This window comes from Rhamphochromis longiceps, linkage group LG23 (assembly GCF_057381845.1).
Source record: "Rhamphochromis longiceps isolate RC_006_pf linkage group LG23, R_longiceps_female_GT1.1, whole genome shotgun sequence".
Classification (NCBI taxonomy): Eukaryota; Metazoa; Chordata; class Actinopteri; order Cichliformes; family Cichlidae; genus Rhamphochromis; species Rhamphochromis longiceps.
This window is the reverse complement of record NC_140578.1, coordinates 13,364,538-13,385,434: the sequence shown is the minus strand read 5'-3', so window position 1 is coordinate 13,385,434 and position 20,897 is coordinate 13,364,538. Positions and strand designations below refer to the sequence as shown.

At 40.3% G+C, this 20,897-nt stretch overlaps 1 protein-coding gene across 1 annotated transcript in view; it reads left to right on the top strand.

Moving 5' to 3' along the window:
• Positions 1–20,897, top strand: part of lpp (LIM domain containing preferred translocation partner in lipoma) — a 196,704-nt gene that overhangs the window by 92,369 nt on the left and 83,438 nt on the right. Inside the window, exons 5-6 of the mRNA XM_085398739.1 lie at positions 2,840–2,943; positions 10,004–10,126. Coding sequence (XP_085254865.1) covers positions 2,840–2,943; positions 10,004–10,126 — 227 coding nt within the window. The remainder of the gene's footprint in view (positions 1–2,839; positions 2,944–10,003; positions 10,127–20,897) is intronic.

Genomic DNA, 20,897 nt, shown 5'->3' with positions numbered 1-20,897 from the left:
CATCTCCAAGGCTGAGTGCATTTTTTTATGAGACAGAATGGTTTTCCTTGTAAAGACTACTGGGGGGTGCAAACTGTGCATGCAAAGTTTTTTTTCTTTTTTGAATTTAACATTAGCACACTAATGCGATTCACTCCTAAATGACTGGTGCAATGACGGATGGGGGAAAAGAAATTGGGTCAAGAGGGGAAATGGTCAGAAACATCCTTTGAGCAAAGATGCCTAATGACCCCCGTTCCTCCTCCAAGTCTTGCTTTCCACTGTTCCACGCACAAAGCTATAAAACCTTTTCAATAAAACATGATTCTCTGAAACATTTACAACTCGTGTTTCCTGAAGTGATGAATCCAAAACATCTTTGATGTTTGAGAGAAACGTACATGCAACTTAATGATTTAATTCTCTGTAAGCCACAAGTTACAAGTGACTTATATTCGGGTAAAAAGGATCCATGGTGGAGGGGAGGGCGGGCCGGGCCCGAGCCTTGTTGTCGAGCAGCATATTTTATTTTCTCTCCCAGAGGTTTAGAGGAGCTGTTACACTCTGGAGTTTTAGTGGAGGTCACAAGGTTATTATATAAACAATTCACATGGAGGGCCTCAAGTGCCCAGAGGGAATGTTTAATGCAATGCTCACAATTTCTTGAACGTAGTAATGCTCAAGACGCAGAAGTGTCCAATTTTAACCATGCTGCATTATCTCTCTGTCTTCGTTTCCTTTCCCCCCCCCTCTTTCTGCCGTTGTGTTGAGGCAACTGAAAACCACGCTTAATTAATTTGGTCAGCTGCCTTGGATAAACTACACTGATGACATCAATTAGATTCTAATGAAAACAGATAAAAGCCATGGAATGCAAATGGAATTTCAGAACAGGACTCATCAAAGTCTTAGCATTGGAACAAATTCCCATTACGTCTCATAAAAGCCTTTAATTTGCAAAGCTCATGTCTGGTTTGGTACTTAGAAGTACATGGTCAAATGATTCAGTCTTAAGTCCTGTGCCGAGAGAAGCCAAATCAGAATTTAATTTGGCATGTAACTCCTTATCCTGTCTGAAACATGTGGCAGGATGCAATCCTTGGATTAGCGTGCACTTCAGAACTACAAATTTAGCTTGTTTCTCGTCGTCTGGCACGGCAAACACCTAGTCTAACCCGTCTGTAACACAACATTTCAATTTCAGGGAGAGAGGGGGGGAAAAGCCACGCTTGCTCCAGATTAGTACTTCTTAGTTAACCAAATTGCTGCAATTATGTGTGTCAGTCCGTTGACGTGGGATAGCGAGGCTGTACTTCTTTGTCTCATTCGCTCGCAGTCTCTCTTTTTTTTAACTCTATGACCTCTTCCATATGTTAGACTTGATTTTGCAGTTCATGCAAATGATGATGACTTCTAATAATAAGTCTTCATCAGCTACTCTGCAACCGGCGTTCTGTATAACAAATGTGCGCTCGTTAAACAACTTGCTACATTACACTGCATCTTTCAGTCGGTTCAACACCTTAATGACAAAATGCCATTGTCGCGTTTTAAACTACTTAAATAAGTCAGAATAATGAATTAGACCCTGCTGAGTTGTTTTCAATTGAATTGCAAGATAAACCGCTAATAATAAAAATAATCAAAATGCTGTCACGCTGAACAAAAAATGTTCAGTTCAAATTAAAAACACCGCACATTTGTGCACACGGCTCTCGTATGGCAGACATGTTTGCAAACAGTGACCTGCAGATGCAACGATTAATATCAGCATTCGTTTTGAGTTGATTTTAGCTCCATTAGGGAGAGAAGTGGGAATAAAACTGATGGTGGACAGCATTTGTGAGCTGCATCAGCCAAAAATAGGTTATTTTGTTACTTAAGCCCACTCCCAGTAACCTCTGGTATCAGTGGTGCTGACCACCTAGTTACTGAATTTCTGTAGTGTCATAACTAGGCAGGTAACTTTTATGGGTTAGCAACTTCCTGCTGTGCAGTGGGCAAAAGTAATACTGAGATCAGTGAGGTGGAAAACCAGAACAAAGAGCTGAAAGGTGCTAAAATGCTCATTAGAAATAAAGGAAATTGCAGAATCCAGTGGTGTTTCTCATGATGGTGAAAAACAAAAGCAGTTTTATTGATTGTTACTAATAAAAAATATGCATATATATTGATTGTTAAAGCTCAAACCTAATGTTTGAGCATTTGATCCAGCTGACATCTAACCTGCAGGTGTAAAGAACATCTTTCTACCCCATAAAACTTCCTGTAAAATACTTAAACTTTTTATTGTCATTGCACAGTCATGCTTTGTAGAGTAGTACAACGAAACTGAGGGACTGTCCCGCATCGGGGATAAAAGAAAGGCACGCAGTAATCATAACAAACACCATATATACAGAATAAAAATATGCAGAAAATACAAACTTAATGTTAAAACAGATGGTGATGCATTAATGCGTCTCAAAATGATAATTTGATGCACTTACATACTTTATAAATCATGTTTGTGTCAACATGCTGGACGCTCCAGAGCCAGTCATGTATTTATGCGCTATAAGCAGGCTTACAGTGTAATCTACTTTTAACCTCGACCATGCAGAGCATCATGTGCACTATTTCTCCATAGATTTGTAACCCTTTACCTTGTTTTCGGCACCTGTTGTGCTGGTTGTTGTAAATGAAACATCTTTTTTTAATCTTTTTTTTTTTTTTTTTGCCGGTGTTTTTTCAGCGGTGGACTGTGTGTGTTCTTTCACAATTGTGACAGTTTGTTTGTAAAAGAAAAAAAAAGGGGAAGTATTTAATGAGCCGTTTTTGTTTTTCTTGGTGTGTGTGTGCGCGTGTGTCTCCATCCCAGCGGACTACCCTCCCCCTCCACCACCTGTCGAAGAGTCAACCGGCTTCCTGTCATCCCCTGGTTCCTTCCCTCCTCCACCGCTGGGGAACTCATACGATTATCAGGTGAGAGGAGCCGCTGTTCTATTAAATTTTCTTGGTTGTCAGTAACTCTCTAAGAGTCGGCGCAGAAAGCAAAGACAGCCCCGAGCGCCGCACTGAGTTCACGTACCAAGTCCAGCAAAACTATTTGTCCATTTGAGCTGCAGCCAAATGCAGAGACGTCCAGCTCCAGATGCTGCCTGGAGCCAGCCGCTCTCCACCCGTGGACCCACACACACACACACACACACACACACACACACACACACACACACACACACACAAACATTTCCGAGGGCTCTGATGCAGGAAGGATGGAAGGCTGACACCTATTGGTGGAGCCCGGTCACTTTTCTGCGCTTTGCTGGTCATAATACCCACAGGCATTTGGCCCTCCTGGGATTTCTGGCCTCTGCACCTCTGGCTGACACTCGCAGCGCTCGACCTCTGCTATGAAATCCTCCAAGTGCTTCACATTCCTTTGTTCGCTGCAAACAGGAAGAAAGAAAGTCTCCCTCTTCAAGCCCCTCATTTGATCTGACCAGTTTTCTATCCTAAATGAATGCTTCCTTTGTAAGCTTGGAGACAGAATGTTGCATAATTCAAATAAGTTATGCATTGCGTGTAAATTCACTGCTCTTCCCACACAAACTGTAAACACAGTAAGTATAAAACTCGAAGCTTTAAAAAACCCTAGGACTATCAGTATACGTGCATGCATGCTGCGCTATGACCTTAATGTAATCTAAAGCACTTTCAAAGTCACGCAGTTATTTTAAAAGGTGCAGCGCTTCGACTGTTGGAGTTCTGAATTTCATGGCTTTGTTGAACGTCAGGTTCAGCCAGCCAGCAGAGCTGCTCCCCTCTTACACTTTAGGCAGAGCACAGAGACACGTGAGCAGTGAGGAATGCAATAGGCGTACAACAGAATTTACTTCTCTTCTTAGAAGTCTACAGAAACCTTAAACTTCCATATACCCCTTAGTTTAATGAAGGCTGATGACTTTGATCTTGTGCTTGCTGGGTGGGGCAGCTTCTACCTAAACTCCGGCTGCTGCTCAACAATCAGTGTCGATCCTGTTCACTTTGTTACAGTTTAATAATGTTACACCTACACTTACGACCCAGCATCCTCTCGATTTGTACCTGGAGACAGGAATGCAGCACAAGTTTTTAAATTTTCAGTCTTAAATCTTGTACGCTTTTCTGATGATTGAGGAAAAAGCTGAATTTAATCTACATCGCCACATCCAGAAACTTTGAATCATTTAAAAAATGTCTCCTTGGTGCTGGTATTTCTTATTAATCTTTTGGCTCACATTTATTGCTTAGAAGTCTTTTGTAGCAGTTTTATACATTTCTAAGCAGTCAAAATTCTCTGGATGAAAAAGCTTTTAAAAATAAATCTAACTGGGAATAATCTGGGTCCTTGTCTGCATGTGCTAAACGGTAACAGGTGAGCAAAGTGGTGAACACATGTCTGGTGGAGTAATGGCAGACTTTACAGGCAGCATGCATGCTTAGAGGATTTTCTGGACATCTAACAGTCAGTTTTACTGGTATCTACACATTTGTTAACTGTGAACAGATCTATAAATTTTCACTTGTCCATATGAACCTGAGCAGGTTTTCCATGCTTTCACCTCCCTTCTTAAACTCCTATATTATATTTCAGTATAACTGGGAGATGAAATCCAGACTCCTACTATCATGCAAAAATGTATTTTTAAAACTTTACCTATAATCAGAGACAGTAGAAAATGAAATCAATTTGCCAAGTTACAGTACAACGTTTCCACTTCCTGTAAGCATCTCTTCAATCAGATGGATTTGTTTGAAGGCAACATGTGGCACTTTGGCCTTTTCTGAACGTCTATCAAATATATATTATTATGATGTCAAAAATCCCTGTATGTTGGTAAAGCTCACAAACTAAAGGTGAGTGCCACATAGCTTCATGGTAAAAATGCCAAACCTTTCTCATATGTCTGGATATTCTGTCCGGATCTCATCTGTTAAAGGAAAATAATGATTTTAAAAATGTTGCAAAGTTGAAGTAAAAATGTTCCCTGCATGTTCCAATGCCAGGGATTTCAGTTTACCTCTGTCCATTCGTCCAGGGTCACTGACCCTTACAGACTTTGGCTTTAAACTTGTTTGGTTGGATCTGATTGATATCTTCCCTTTCTTTTTCCCCCGTGCCTCGGATTTTGTCGTGCTCAAACGCGTGTAGATGTTTTTGAGAAAATGTTGATGAATCAGAAGAAAAGTCTGTATAAATTGAGCAGAATTGGTTACCTGCTAACTCCAGTGGAAGTTGGTAGCCTGGTCCGTGAGCCAAAATAAAGCTGATAGCTTCCAGGTTTGCATCTGTGCCGTGCATCCCGCTGCACATGTGCATTGTGCTTGCGAGTTCCCACAGAACCCGTGGACTTGAAGTGATAATGTCACATAAACACACAGACCTTTGAAGGTGCTAGGAAGGTTTTAGAAGTGGGAAACCTGCACAATAAAAGAGGCAACTGGGCCGTAAACTGGCTTCTAGCTCAGCATACGTCCCTTAATCATAATAGAGCTCTTTGCCGTTTTTACATGTATTCCCATGTATTACCACTGGGGCCTTTAGGTGACAGGAACTAAAACAGACAGAGGCTGAACTGATGGGACTGCATCATTTGTGGTCTGTATATGATAAATAAAGGGTTTCTTTTGAATTGTAAATCATGCAGACATGTGCGAGAAAAACCCCAGAATATAAATATAACATATACATTTGCATGATATGGGCCCTTTAACTCAGACTGCTTTGTTCCCGTAGGTTAAAAATGCAAAGCTAGTAAGAGTATAAATATTATTGTTTTCCTTCGTGTGTGAACATCTCAGCTTTTGGAGATCGGTGGTTTTGTCAGGACAGCTGTCAAATGCAACACATTACCTGAACAGGATGATGGTTATAATCACGAGCATTAATTTAGTTCCCTTTTTGCTGCTGTAATTTTTGCCACTATTCTTGATTTTTCTTGTGTGGAGAGATGAAGGAAAAGATTTTCAAGGCCTGAAATTACATAAGAAATTCCATCCCTCAATTATTTTTTAAAGTGCTTTCCTGTATTCATCTCGAAATTTTCTTTTCCTATCACACTGCCGAGTCTTTCTGGCCTGCAGTTTAATTCCTTAAAACACCACGGGTATCTTAATTATGTGTCCTGCAGCCAGAGCAGAAGAGAACGCTGTTCAGAAAAAAAAGGGAAGATATCAATCAAAAATGTCTTTCTGGAGAAATTCTACATAGTGAATGAATAAATCAGCGATTTAATGGCATTTTACTTAAAAGAAGCAGAAATATGCTCTTGTCTTTATCCCCCTGACAGAGGGAGATGTCTGGATTATGACACGTAAAAGCCGAGACCTTTAGCGGGAGAGAGAAAAACAAACCTCTCATCCTGGCTGCAGTTCGCATTACGAAGCCCTACACGGCAAATTCCTCCGCAACACAAAGTCTGCGATGTTTCCTTTCATCCTCCTCGTTATCACCGTTAAACAAGTTTGCCCGTTTTTTTCTTTTGTTGATTTGAGACAAGCCATTAGTGTTTTGCTTTGTTTACTCCCGCTCATGATTGCCTTAGATGTTTTTAAGCAGCAGCTCTGCTCCAAATGGAGGCAAGCCCTGCCTGTAATAGATTGTGACAGGTAATCCAAACACATAACATTAGAATAAGAAGCAGCCACTGATCCAACCAACTCAAAAAGCCCCCACAGGCAATTGCAAGAAGTCTTCTTGCAGTTGCAGCATAGTTCAGAAGACTAAAAATACATCTGTCGTTCCATGGAGAAATTCCCGGGAATTTTGTAGAAAACCGGGTGCCACTATCGGTCAGATCACTTTAACTACTTTCCAGATTTCTGCGCATCACTTTTGTTTTTCTTTTGATTAAATAGTTTGTGTCTTTTCATATGTCGAGGTTGCATTTTTCTCTGAAGCGAAAGAGAAAAAATGCGGATGAATAAATCAGCGACTGCTGCTGCAGTGATCCTGTTACTGATGCTTTCAAGCTTCCTCTGATAATAACAGAGTTAAATAAAAATCACAGCAATTCTTAGCATCCTCTGCAGAATACATTCAAAGTGTGGATTAAAAAAAAAGTTTGACTTTGATTTTAAAGAATTGACCTTTCTCTGTGAAATAGTGCTGGATGAGATTGTGATGAATAATGTATGAAGAATGAGATACTGTAAATCCAAGAGCAGTAAAAGGCAGGTGAATAGTGCACCGTGTTATGAAAGTTGTCTTTCATACAATGCATCACTTCTTTCTCACTGAGAGAAGTCTCTGCTATTGATGTGTGGCTTTTAAAAAGATTGTCTGAGTTCAAGGTGAAACATGAACTTGTAATGCAAAGTTTAAGAAGTGCAGAGAGAAAAAAGCAGGAGAAAATATTTCTGAGCAGCACAGAGTTAGAAATACTCATCGCCGATGGCATTATGGTGACAGTAACTTGACCCTGTGAACCCGGGCTGTACCTGTTACTAGAGCAGGGCGATATGACCAAAAATATTTATCACGATATACATTTGAAAATTTGTGACAACGATATAACTGACGATATAATTGACACTAGACAAAATACTTTACAACTCCACAACTTTATTAGTGGGGGAAAAAAATCAATGTATTTTCACTTAAACAAGCAGCTGTTTTTTTTTTATGTGCATTAAAGTTACATAAATATTTAACAGTGCAAATGCAAATTCCTTGCTGACAGTTTAACCAAAAGGCATTTCCAGTGGAAATTGGCTGACATATCCTCAGCATAACCATGTATAATATCCACAAAACTTAAAAAGAGGTTATACACACACACACACACACACACACACACACACACACACACACACACAATATGGTAATATTATGTTGACGCACAGTACGTATCACTCCGCGAGGCGCCTGCCTACAATAGCCGTAATGCTCCGACAATCCATCAAGCGGTGCAAAGTCGTACTAAAACATTTGACAGATTTTTGAGCACCGTGTACATAAAATCGTTTCGAGGTCAGTAAACACAACCAGAATTCATACATAAGGCACACGGGATTATAAGGGGCACTGTCGATTGTCAGAAAAATCAAAGGATTGATTTTAAGTGTGCCGTATTTTCCAAAATACGGCCGTCGCTAGCATGCGCTACCACAAATAGTGCTTTGTTGTGTATCTGATGGACAAAAGCCAAACCAGTTCCACACCACTGAACTTGCAGCATTTTTACAAACCAATTCTGGTTCATCTGTTTCATTCAATGATCCGCTTTCGCTCTTCTCATTCTCCGTCGCCAGCATGGTTTTTCCGCCATGTTTCCATGAAAACAAAGGCATGCGCGTTTTACCCATATTCTATCGCATTATTTCATTTTCTTATCTCTGCCCAACATTATACCGGTATTACCGTGAACAGTATGATATGACCCAGCCCTACCTGTTACAACATAACCCACACCCAAGGTGAGTGTTGCTGTGACCACAATGCATGGATTAGAAACACAGATTGCAATTTTCTTGGGCGACTCCACTTTAAGTGTGCCGATCCCGATTTTTGCCAGTTATGGTTTTCTTCCGAATAATATCAATAATAATAATGAGAATCATAACAATAATAATTTACAGGTAAAATTTACAGCGGTTTCCCCTGATGAAAACGTGTACACCTCTCCACCTTTACCTGACAGATTTTATTTTACCTTACCAAACAAAGGCTGATATAAAACTAATGCCAGGTACTTCATAATTTACAGTACAGCGATCCCTCGAGTTACGCTGTAAAAATAACCCACGATAAGTGAAATGTAAAACCCCTGCATGGACATTTTCACAATTTTCTCTCTTGTTTAAATACTCTCAAAGTTCAAACCTTCGTAGAAAAATAAGTCCAGCATTATAGAATGAAACCAAAGGCACTCGCAGGTGACGACGTTTCGTGTGTTTGTTGCGGAGCAGTCACACTGCTAGCGATCAAAGATTTATGTAAGTTTGACAAGCTGAACTCATTTTGTGCTGTACAGGAGACACGGCATGAGATTGACTGACAATGGTCTAGAGCCAATCAGGACGCACAACACAATGCGTTGTTAAAAAAAGAAAAGGATGCAAAATGCACAAAAAAAATCAGTGAAACAGCGAGGCTGCAGAAGTTGAACTGCGATATAGCGAGGGATCACTGTATGTTCATAACTTCACCAAATAAAAGGATATCAACCCGTTGCTCTACTACTTTGATCCATTGCTAATACTGAGGCTGTTGGCTTGTGGCTAGCTCTGAGCTCAGGATCACTTATCATTTGTTGGCTCCTTTAAAATGTCCATGTTAAGCTGGTGATTTAGGTTTGTTGACACAAACATTTTCACTCTGGTCCTCTAATGGGGTTCAGGGTCAAGGCCAAGGAGTGGAAATCGACCAATTCTGGTCCCTGGGTGATCGATTGGTGCATCTGTGGTAGATTTACCATTTGGACAAAGGAAAAAAACAAACTGCCGCTGTGAGAGTATGAAACAGACTACGTGATGCTGATGTTTATATCTATATGCTGGTTTGTTTGCATTTCTCTGCAGTCATGAATGATACTGTTGGAGCACTTAAATACTGAACAACAGTTACTTTACTAAAATGCAGGAAAGAGAGACGACTTCAGGTCTGATCAGACATTTACAGAACATGTGACTACCAAGGAGACCAATCAGATTTGGTGTTGCTTCACTTCACTTTGATTTGTAACTAACTAACTATGGTGTAACTATAGTCTGGGTATGCTGGAGAGTCACCGTATTGCTAACACAAGGCTATAACAGGTGCATAAATCCCTTCTTATGAGGCATGGTGGAAGCAACATTGGGCTCTGAAAGTGCTTCTCATGTTCGGGGAAATCTGCTAACAGATTTGACGATTTTAGAAAGTTTTTGAATAACATGTTTTCAATTTTAATGTAATTTAGAAGTTCAACTAGTGCATATGTTTCAAATGAAACATATGCACCACAGTAGAGTGTGCAAACAGTGAAGGAGTCTGAACACTTTATCGGACGTCTTCTCACAGGTGAAAGGCCATGAAAAGACGCTGGAAGAGAGGCGCTCCAGTCTGGACGCAGAGATCGACTCCCTCACCAGCATACTGGCAGACCTGGAGAGCAGCTCGCCCTACAAGCATCGAAGCACACAAGTACGTAACCTACAAAATGTCATGCAGATGTGAATTTAAGGCTGTGCTTTTCTTGGGCATTTACTGCAGGCCAAAGTTGAAAATGACTTTTACCGTTTTCAGTTTATGCACGACCTGTAAGGAAACATTAGCCTTTTAATATTGTCAAATACATTTTACAGAAACTAAATGTCAGCAGAATTGATGCTTTTACTTCTAATACTTAAAAACCTTAGTAGGGCATGAAGCACGCTGTTATCAAATGCTTTTACTGAAGTATGTGAGTGCAGCCTCTGTTGGCATTCAGAACACTTATATCCGCACAATAAACGGCACACTTATAGACCTGTAGCTGCTCTCCTGTGAAGTGTGCTAAAAAATGCAAAGAATAATTAAAGTTTTTTAAACTGTTGAATGTTGCAAAATACAAATTAGGTTTCCACATGAAACAGACCTATATATGTTGCATCTTTTAAAAAAAAAAATGCAATAATGACAAAATGAGTCTTGACCTATATCATTAGTTGATATTAAACGATATTAACGGCAACTTCAAAAAGTCAAAGCCTTGGGCAGTTCACTAAATTGTTTGACACACAATGAATGTAGGACAAGCGGATAAAAAAACCTTAACCAATTGTGTTTGGCGTAGGAAGGCTCAGTGGGGCTTTGAACACATGCAGATCATTTCTCTAGTGACATATTCGAGCAAAAATGAAATACCTGAAAGGGCGTTCTCTGTGGGGGCCTCATACTCTGTGGATATGTGGCTAAAGCGGAGTTAAAACAAATCTTAAAGGTGTTGCTTTTTCTGTGGATTATTTATAGAATAGTTACCATATCTGCTTTGTTTCCTTGTACATTTATTCAAGTATTTATATGTAAGTCAATAATTTAAGACTGTGAATTATTGATGTGGGTATTCGTGGGGTCCACTGACCTTTGTGTGAGTTCAGGAAACAATTCTTCAGCGACTTTAAAATGTAAAACGCTTCGGTTTTGGAAACTCACACGAGGCAAAGTTAGGTTTACAAGTAGTCTGAGAAACATGGTATTTTGGGGGACGTGTGCAATGTGAAAAAGCCAAACGAAGACTGAAGATTGCAAGTGTTGACGTCCTTTGGTTAGGTGACTCCTGGCTCTCTGGTTAGAGGGAGAGGGAAGGGTGTACTGCTCACAGAGTTAAAATTATTGCACCACACAGGGGAAACAAAGCGGAGACGGAGAGAAAGGAAGTAAACGCTGCGGTTCTGAAATTATACGCTTTAACGGCAGTAACTAAAATCTGACTTGATGATTTCTAGTATGCTTACTGTTGTGGTGAGCGAGTGTGTTCGTGGGAGCTGATGTGGGGAAACTGTAATAACATGAAATTATGTGCTCATAAAATATGGTGAAATGCTCTTTTTGACAAATCAAATTGACATCTCAGCGTATGTTTTTTTTTTAGTACAAACAAGGTAAAAAGACGATTCAGAGTCTGAGCAGATCAGGACGTCTGCAGGTCTCTGTCTTGTCTCTGTCAGGTTTCCGAGAACTCGTCTTTGTAGTACTGGACAAGAATCATGTTTGATAATATTGTATGCTATATTTCAGTTTTCTTCCAGAGGTGGCACCGGTTTGAACCATTCTGCAAAATTAAATTCTAATGACTTTTTTCATTTAGTTATGCAAAAAGCAAAATTTGCTGTTAAGATAAATAACTGCTGGAGCTCCACAAGTTAACACATTGCAGAAGAGGACGGCATAAATAACAGAACCTTGTTTAAAGGTAAAAAGTGATGAAAAATGAATGAAAACATGGCATTTTGTGGAGAAATCACTATTTTTCTTTCGAGCTGATTTTCTTTTTGGCACGTTTTAAACATGTTGAGTCGATTTGTTGTTGTACATTAAAACTCCATCATCTTATTTCTGATGATTCTATGACACAGTTTGATGCGCGTGCATGCATATGTGTAAAGCAACCTGTGTAAAGTGTAAAGCAACCTGTCCAGCGTGTACCCCGCTTCTCGCCCTAACTCGCAGCCCGACAGCTGATATTACTTTTTTTTTTTTTTTTTTTTAGCTCCAGCTCTCCGTGACCTTGAATTAGATATTTGGAAGAAGATGGATTGATGGAATTTTTTTGGTTAATTCTGGTAAACTTTTTTAAAGGAGTAGTTTGACATTTTGGTTTCTTTCAGTGGGCTGGCAGCCCATCTGAGTTCCCGCCTAAGACTAAACTCCCTGCTGGTCCTGACCGTGAAATCTTGATAGCCCGTTTTTGCTGTTAACTCTTCTAAAGCTATAAAAACATCTTGAAAAAGAAGTATTGAGTACTATTTTAACTTTTCAACATTGATTGTCATTCTTTGCTGTATGTGACTGATGGTTCTCTCTTGCTGGTTTTAGGGTTAAACAGTTGATGTGGATTGATAGTGTCACTGCCCCATCCCATCCTCTTATTGGTTGAAGTCACAGTGCTGAGGCTGACAACTTCTGTGGCAGAAATTCTGCACTTATTGCCCCCTCCATATCTTTCCATTTAGTGTGCATGGCTCGTGCCAGTTGGCAGGTAGTTTTTCTATGAATTATTAAAGACCATCGATGCTTGTAGTTGTTTTCTGTTGTTGCATAAGTGACTCTGCTTTTTATTTTAAAGAACTTCATTTGCATTTCTGCCAGTCTGCAAGTCAGCTCAAATGTTACTGTTCCAGCTTGCGTTTCTTACAGCGGATAGCGTGTTCTGGGTTCAAATCCACCGGCTTGCTGAAGCCTTTCTTTGTGGACTTTACCTGTTTGGGTTCTCTCCGGGTTCTTGGGTTTTCTCCCAGACTCTCATGTTTTAGGTCAGGAATTTGACTGTGAATGATGATCTCTCTCTGATAGACTTAAAGGTGTACCAAGGCAGGGGTTGAACTACGTGATGGCACCCTAATCTCCGCTGAGGCAATCAGATGGATTATCTGCAATTGCTTGGAAAAAAACAAAACATATATATGTATATGAAAATAATCAGTTAAAAAAAGGGCCTGTCTATACAGAGTTTATAGGGCTTATCAGTGGTTTTTATTAAAAACAATGACTACCTATAATATGTAACTAGAGCCCTTCCACCAACAGAGCTTGTGAATATGTAAGGAACAGGCATGAGTGACATCAGCCTTCTCATCTCATTGTTGCCACCCCCAAAAGAACAAAGTGTGAAGATCCACAGTCTTTTTCTATACTTGGGTGCCATTGCTAACCTGTAAGCATCACAAAGGTAGCTGCTGAAGTTGCTGTTTTTACATAAATCTGCCAATTGGAGCTTTTAATTTATAAATAATTATTTGGGCTAATATTGTGGCATTAAAATAAAGTCACAAAATGAGTCTTTCCACATTAAACACACCTCTGCCTTTGGGCTGATCAGAGATCTGTTTCACCGAAATGACTGGTGAAAGCCATTCCCTGGTATATGAAAGTTGGCAACTTGCTGTAAAATACTCAGATTTCCTGAAATGTGAAAGCAGACATTTTAACAGTGGAGTTAACAGTATAACTATTTTCTCTATTCTTCTGTGTAAAGCTGTACAGTATACAAGAGCTGACCTTCAGACTGCAGCCCTACAATATACTGTTTATAGTCTACGTGCTGTTAGCTGTCAGTGTTACAAGGTCATGAATTTTAACAGTGTGGAGAACACAAAGCATCTGTGTTTCCTTTATTCTCTTTGTCTTTCTTATAAACACATAAGGATTTCTATTCATACTTACAATGCACGGGTGCCCACACGTACACGTGTAATAAAAGGAAGCACATCTCTGGGATGTGAAGCTTCTAGCTGCTGGCCTTTTTTTCCCTAAATAAAATATATGATAAGTGCATAGCTTTCCTGAAGAGAAAAACCGTGCAGTGTGTATTAACAGGGGTCTGAAAGCTTTTGTCAACATGACTTGAAAAATTGATGTGCGCCTCTACAGCTCTGTTAGAGGCCAGCTTCCCAATGTCGTACTAACTAATATGTGTCTGTCGTGTTGGTTCTACCTGTGAGGGTCAGATGTGATCTGCGCGTTTATTTTGATCATAATCTGCTGCGAGATTTCGGGGTTATGGGTGGGAAGCCACACCACCTGTGTCTCAGCAGAGTGCGCATACGTTCTGTGACATGTATTAATAATGAAACGTTTCACGTCGGACGTTTTCCAACATCTCTTTGCTACCATGATGCCCTTTTGCGGTTGCCGTGTAAAAGATTTGGCTTTCTATTTGATTGTTTATTTTCCAGAGATACGAGCACTCTGCAATGCACGCACATGTGCACCCACACACACACACACACACACAGACAGTTACTTTCTACTCAGCTGATGCTGATTCTAGCTGATTAACTCAGGTTGACCTTTTCCCCTACCCAGCTGCTCCTGTCAGTCCATGCTCAGGCTCTTTCAATGCATTATGTACAACATAACACTGGTGTATGTGTGTGCGTGTGTGTGTGTTTAATGGGCCAGGTTTCGTACTCCAGCATCGGTACAACTGCTGCACAGTAATCTTCCACTTGTATAAGCAAAAGAGCAACGAGTGCTCTTGATTTAAGCTTTCTGTGCACAGGCAATCACACAGCCAGCACTCCAAAATCAATAGACCACCCGGCGCTCTGCCTTCAAGCTTCTAGGAGAGGACTCTTCCCTCCCGACGGAAAATTTGGAATCAGAGAGGGGACCTTATGTGTGCTCGCCTCCCAGATGAAATTGAAATGGACGTTGCTGCTCATTCATAAAAATCTAAGTAGCATTCCTGCGAACATTCAGCCGGCACTGATGCTTCACAGACATCAAAACAATTTTGTTTGCTTTAGTTGGTATTCTCTGTGGCATAACAGTGGGTAATGAAATGTGATCATTATATAATTCCCATTTGTTCTCTCTCCAGTTCCATCTTAGATACCATTTGTTATTTGACACAGTTAACTAAGTTTGTGCTGCAGTTTGCTTGCTTTATCCTGTGACAGCAGAAATTAAGGAAACGCTGATAATAATGTTTCGGCCTTTATCGAGTTAGTGGTTTCTGTTATTCCTGGTGAAATCAAAAGCATCTTAATGTTATTAAAAGAGAATTTCTTTAATCTTCTTTCACTGATTTGTTGCTTTAAATGTCATTTTGTTTATTAGAAATAATTTCTATTAACAGTGCACAGATTCACTGGCTTCACTTCTCTTTCTTCTTCACTTCTGAAAAATGTAAACTGCAGCCAACAAAGTGATAAAATGAATATTTTTACTGTTTAAATCTGATCAGTTTACACCTTTGCTATTCTTGCGGTGACAGGACAAAGTGTCTTCTGTCCAAAAATAGGTACCGGTATGTACTGCAGTCAGACATCATGCAGTTGCTCTTGTAACACCAGCGTGCTGCTTTGTAGAACCAAACAGATGTCATATTTTATTATACAACAGGTTTTTTGCCTTCCAGAGCTCTCTAACAAGGTTACAATCACTGACATAAAATCTATAGCAGCAAAGCATCCTTGTAAATGAATTTAATTTATCTTTACTCACAAGATTGGAGCCTTCCATGTAATATACTCATAATACAGACACACTGTCCTCTGTGGGCATGACTGTCAGGCTGTACATTAAGCTAAAAGAGGCTATGCTGTTCAAATGAATTTTTTTTTGCATATACACACTTCAAGCCATTTTTGACATTTCCAATTGTAAGTGGTGGGCTCGACATTTACTTTCAGATAGCTGCTGTTTTGTTTTTTTTCTTGTTTCCTGCTGTTTTTTTCTTTTTAAAGTTAAATATTTTAGCTTAAATCAGAAACACGAAAATTAAAAATTTTGTTTTTCTTTTTTCTCTCCTCGAAACACCTCATTGCTGAACTGCAATAGCTTCATGGTCCACTGAGGGACCACAGCCCACATTTTAAGAATTACTGTTCTAAGTGAAATGTTCAGGGACATCTAAAACTGCCAAAATATATATCTAAAAACAAAATACGTAACAAAGAATAAAAGATGTTAAACTTTAAGGCCCAAGAGTCGTGTTGTCGTCTGACCTCCACTGTTTGAAACCACTAAAAGTATATAAAGATGCAGCATTCTAAAGTCAGTTTGTTAAATTCATTTCCACCTAGATATTCTACAAAGTGCACAGCGGAAGCGCTTAGGAACCACAACTGCTCATGAAGTTACAGCGCGAGGTTGCCGTGTGCTGAGTCATAGATGTAGCGTGTGCTCTGCTGACTCAATAACTGAGGAGCTCCAAACCTCCTCTGGCATCAACATCAGCACAAAAACTGTGAGCCAGGAGCTTCACAGCATAGGTTTCCATGTCTGAGCAGGTCTAATGTGTTGGTGGCCCAGTACTTTTGTCCATATAGTGTAGCGGGGCGACCGTGGCTCAGGGGGTTGGGAAGCTATCTGTAACCGGAAGGTCGCCGGTTCGATCCCTGGGCTCTCTGTCCTGGTTGTTGTGTCCTTGGGCAAGACACTTTACCCTCCCGCCCACTGGTGTTGGCCAGAGGGGCCGATGGCGCAATATGGCAGCCTCGCTTCTGTCAGTCTGCCCCAGGGCAGCTGTGGCTACAACTGTAGCTGTCTCCACCAGTGTATGAATGCGAGAGTGAATGAATAGTGGCATTGTAAAGCGCTTTGGGTGCCTTGAAAAGCGCTATATAAATCCAATCCATTATTATTATTATTAGCTTACTGGAACCACTGATCTTCCCCCAAATTTGCCAGTGTTATCTGCTTCAGTTACCCGCTTTGTTAGCACAAAGTAACTATCAACTAGGCCCCTTATAATGAATTGCGCTTGGGTATTGCACCATACCGAGCTCTTGCTGGAAGTTAGAGACAGGATGAGTATGAAAACCTAGGGCAAGCCCATTCAAATGGCAGCCCGCGGGCCACATGCGGCCCAGAAGCAACCTGCGAGTTGCCGCATGTGGTCCTGGCAGAAACACAGAGAAAACACAAAAAATTAATTAATTAAAAAAAATTAAAGATTCCTACAGCGTAGTGTAGACTGTGAATGCAACACTCCTAGTAGCCTAGCAATATTTAACCCACAATGTACCGTGATGTAAACATATCAAACTATCATCGTAATGTATGATGCAACAACTGCATGTCTTTCTCAGTCCAAAAGCGTAAAATTGACAATTAAAACCTTCGGTTTAACCCTGCCTGGACTGACAAATACGTATTCATTTTAACGCCAAATCCAAATGCCAAACCTATGTGTTTAATTTGCAGTGAGTGTGTTGCGGTACTTACGAAGGCACCACAATGACAAACACCAGACTTCCTGCACAAACCTTCCAGAGCAATCTCAGGAGAGGGCTGCAAAAGTACAGTTTAATTGCGAGTTTAATAATCTTACAACTGGATTTGTACTACCATGAGGGTCCTGTACAGCCCAAGAGAGCTGCAGCAGCTTCCCTTCTTGTTTGCTGGATCTTGGCGAAGAAGAGCAAGCCTTTCACAGATTCTGAAACGGTGAAATACTGCATGCTGGCCGTGGTGGATGCGGTGATAAGTGACGAAAAAATTAAAGTCAGTGTGATATCTGCTATTAAAAACGTACCCCTGTCAGACAGTTCAAATATTCATAGAGTTGAAGTTCTGGCTTGAAATGCTGTTACATGACCTGAAGAAAACTGATGTAATGTCAGGATGGCAGAAGGTGGGTTCACAGACAGAACTGATAATGCACAGTTGTGCATATATGTCCATTTCTTGGATGGCAAATTGCTCGGTTTACTACCGTTAGAGGGGGACACAGCTGGCGAAATAATGTTTGAGAAGATTTCAGGGTTTTTTGAGGAAAATGGTCTGATATGAAGCGTGACGGATATACTAGTGACGGATGGGGTCCATCCATGGGAGGAAAAGTGAGTGGTCAGCAAAATATTTATTTTAATTTGAAAGGGAATTATCGAAATGTTTTTTTGTTATTGTTTGAAATGTGCAAAAAAAAAAGTTTGGTTATAGCTCCCTTTTTTTAAATGGACCTTTTGGTGTGAATTTGTGAGAGGTCACCAGATTTACAGGGGGAAAAAGAATAAAAAATTACTTGTTTTTCAATACAGTTTGAAATTGATTATGATCTGCTGCTTACTGGCTGCAAAAAAAATATCTGGCCCAGTTAAATTCCCCGGTTTGAAAATCTGGCCCAACTAACTTTTTAGTTGAATAGCCATGACCTACGGTGTTAGCCCAGGTGGAGCTGCTGGGGGTGCAGATCTTTATGGTAAACCTTATTTGTGCAGCATTAATTTAAAAAATGATCACCAACACACTATTTAGAATTAAAGAATGAAATTGCTGCTTTTTGAATACAGCAAGCAGCCACCACCGGGCCACCTTTTTGCGCTCCATCACTGCCTTACTGCTTGTTCGAAACCTTGTTTGAATCTTTAATAACTGTTTTTATTTGGCACGGTGATCGGAGGAAACACAGGAGAGTGTGTTCATGCTAAGTCCTGCAAGTGAAATGCACTGAAATCTGAGCCCAACCAGCCCTGCTAATATGCAGCGTAGGCCTGTCTAAGCACATCAGATCTGTTGTGGGGGAGTTAACAAGGAGGCCCAGATGAGTGTCAAAACAGTGTGCTTATCAAGCACCAGAGCAGCACCACTGCTTTGGTGGAGGCTGCAGAAGCTTCTCCTGTAACCTCTAATTCACACTGACCTGTGGTGCATTTCTAGTAATCAGATGAATCAGCAGCCCTCCTACTGAGATTCTTCAACATCCAGTTTATTTTGTAAACTGTCAGAAGAAAGCAGAATATTTCAACTCTCATGGGTGCCTTGACATCAAAGCTAAATATGGTGGATAGATATAACAATAAATGTATAACTTTCTCGTCTTAAGGATATTTTAAAATCCACATATCTGCACTCTGTCAAATCTGATTTATTTGGTGTATCTGCTCACACTGATTGCATTCACAGGCAGAGATTGATAGATTTGGTGCCCTGCTGTTGGCTGACTATAGAGAGCATATTCTGCTACTATGCACAGACACAAGGGAAAATACAGAAGCAAAAAGTGTCACCTAGTCCGCCAACAGCAGGCAGTAATTACTGTAGTTGTTTCTAATCCCTGTTACATGCTGTAAAATGTAAAATGTGTTGACTTTCGGAATAGGAAATGTCATATCTGAAGCTCAAAGACATTTCATTTGAGTCCTATTTTAATATGAAAGAAGTTCAAACAAATAGTCTGCAAACATGTTTTTTCTTTTTGAGGAGAAATGTGTACACAGCACTAATGTACTTTACTCGTTAGCCACTGTATAACCAATTAAGTAACCAGTCCCCTCCCCCCCAAAATAAGCAGTGACATTTTTGTCCCAATTAAATTCTAATGTGCTTTCTCCTTTAAAGCAGCAGCAGCATCTCATTCTGATCTGATTCAGTCTGTTATGATAAGATTTAAGTTGAAATTAAAAAGCTCTCCCCGTCTGATGGCTCCACTCGCTGTGAAACAATAATGTGCAACGCGATGAATAAAATATTGAAAGCCCGGGCTCACTAAATGACATACACTTGCCCCCATAGTAAACTTCCCCAGTTCTGCCATGCTGCATCAGGAGGCGTTTGATGGTGTCTTGGTGTGCGGTGCTTTAACTGAGGTAGCATCTTTCCAGATGGATTCAAAGAGGGGGAGATGCTCAGCTGTTACTAGGCTGCCCTCTGGCAGTGCCACAGCTTCTGGGAGCAAGGTTGTGCGACTCACTTACACTCATGGTTCCACCTCAATTAAAAACCAGTCAGCGAAGCGGTTTCTTTGTTTCCACGCATGCAGGGAACTTTAGCGTGCAAATGTTGGTGCTGTCTGGAACGATGACTGCTGATCATGGTAGTGCCTTTCAGAAAAGAGAAATGACTGGACCCTGGACTTGTTTTCTGTCACCCGATAAGTTGAGGGCTCTCTGACTTATGCTGTTAGCGCTCTTCACTTCTCTCGACAGAAGTTTGTTTGATCTACATGTTGAGTATCGTCCCCAGAAAGTGGAGCACACAGTTTTGTGGGTTTAAAAGGTTTCCACCAGTGTTTTATTATCCCAGTGGTTCAATGGGTTTAGGCTCACACCCCACTGGTCCTAAACATCAGGATTTTTTATTTATTTATAGACAATATATGCAACCATAATGTTTTTTTAATGTACTTTATTATCCTACCACTACTGCTATCTGTTTTCATGCACCAGCTTATATGAGAACATAAAATAAGACAATAAAAAATCAAAGCAAATGTTGGGGCTTAATCATAATGAAGTCATAGGTATATATACCTATACACTACTTTGTATAGGTATATATGCTAGAAGTAGTTGCTGGGTCTTTGGTTAAACACTTTATTGTACTGTATAGCTGCAAGCAATGGCTTGTTCAGAAGAGGCACCTTTTAGATTACTCCTTCACTAGAATATACAGTATATAATGTTTGGAAGCCAGTTTCCAGTTTTTACAGTTTTCAGCTGCATAGTGCATAATTGCATAGTTTGTCTGTCCGGGTATGTTAAGCTAGCAGCCTGGAGGGCACTCACAACCATCTAAATTATCAGTCATGTAAAGTATGAACGTGGATTAATGAATAAAAGTAACTTAAGGTCAAAACATTATCTGAACTGTCACTACCAATTTCTTCCTTGGGATAGGCTCCCAAGGAGATGGTTTAAGAACAAGTCAGGGTTTTAAAATGCTAATAAAGTAGTCATACGTGCGACTATCTTCACTATCTTTCACCTGATTGCATTTGTGTAAAACTGTTCTACCTGTCCCATTGAAGCTGTTTATATATGTATAT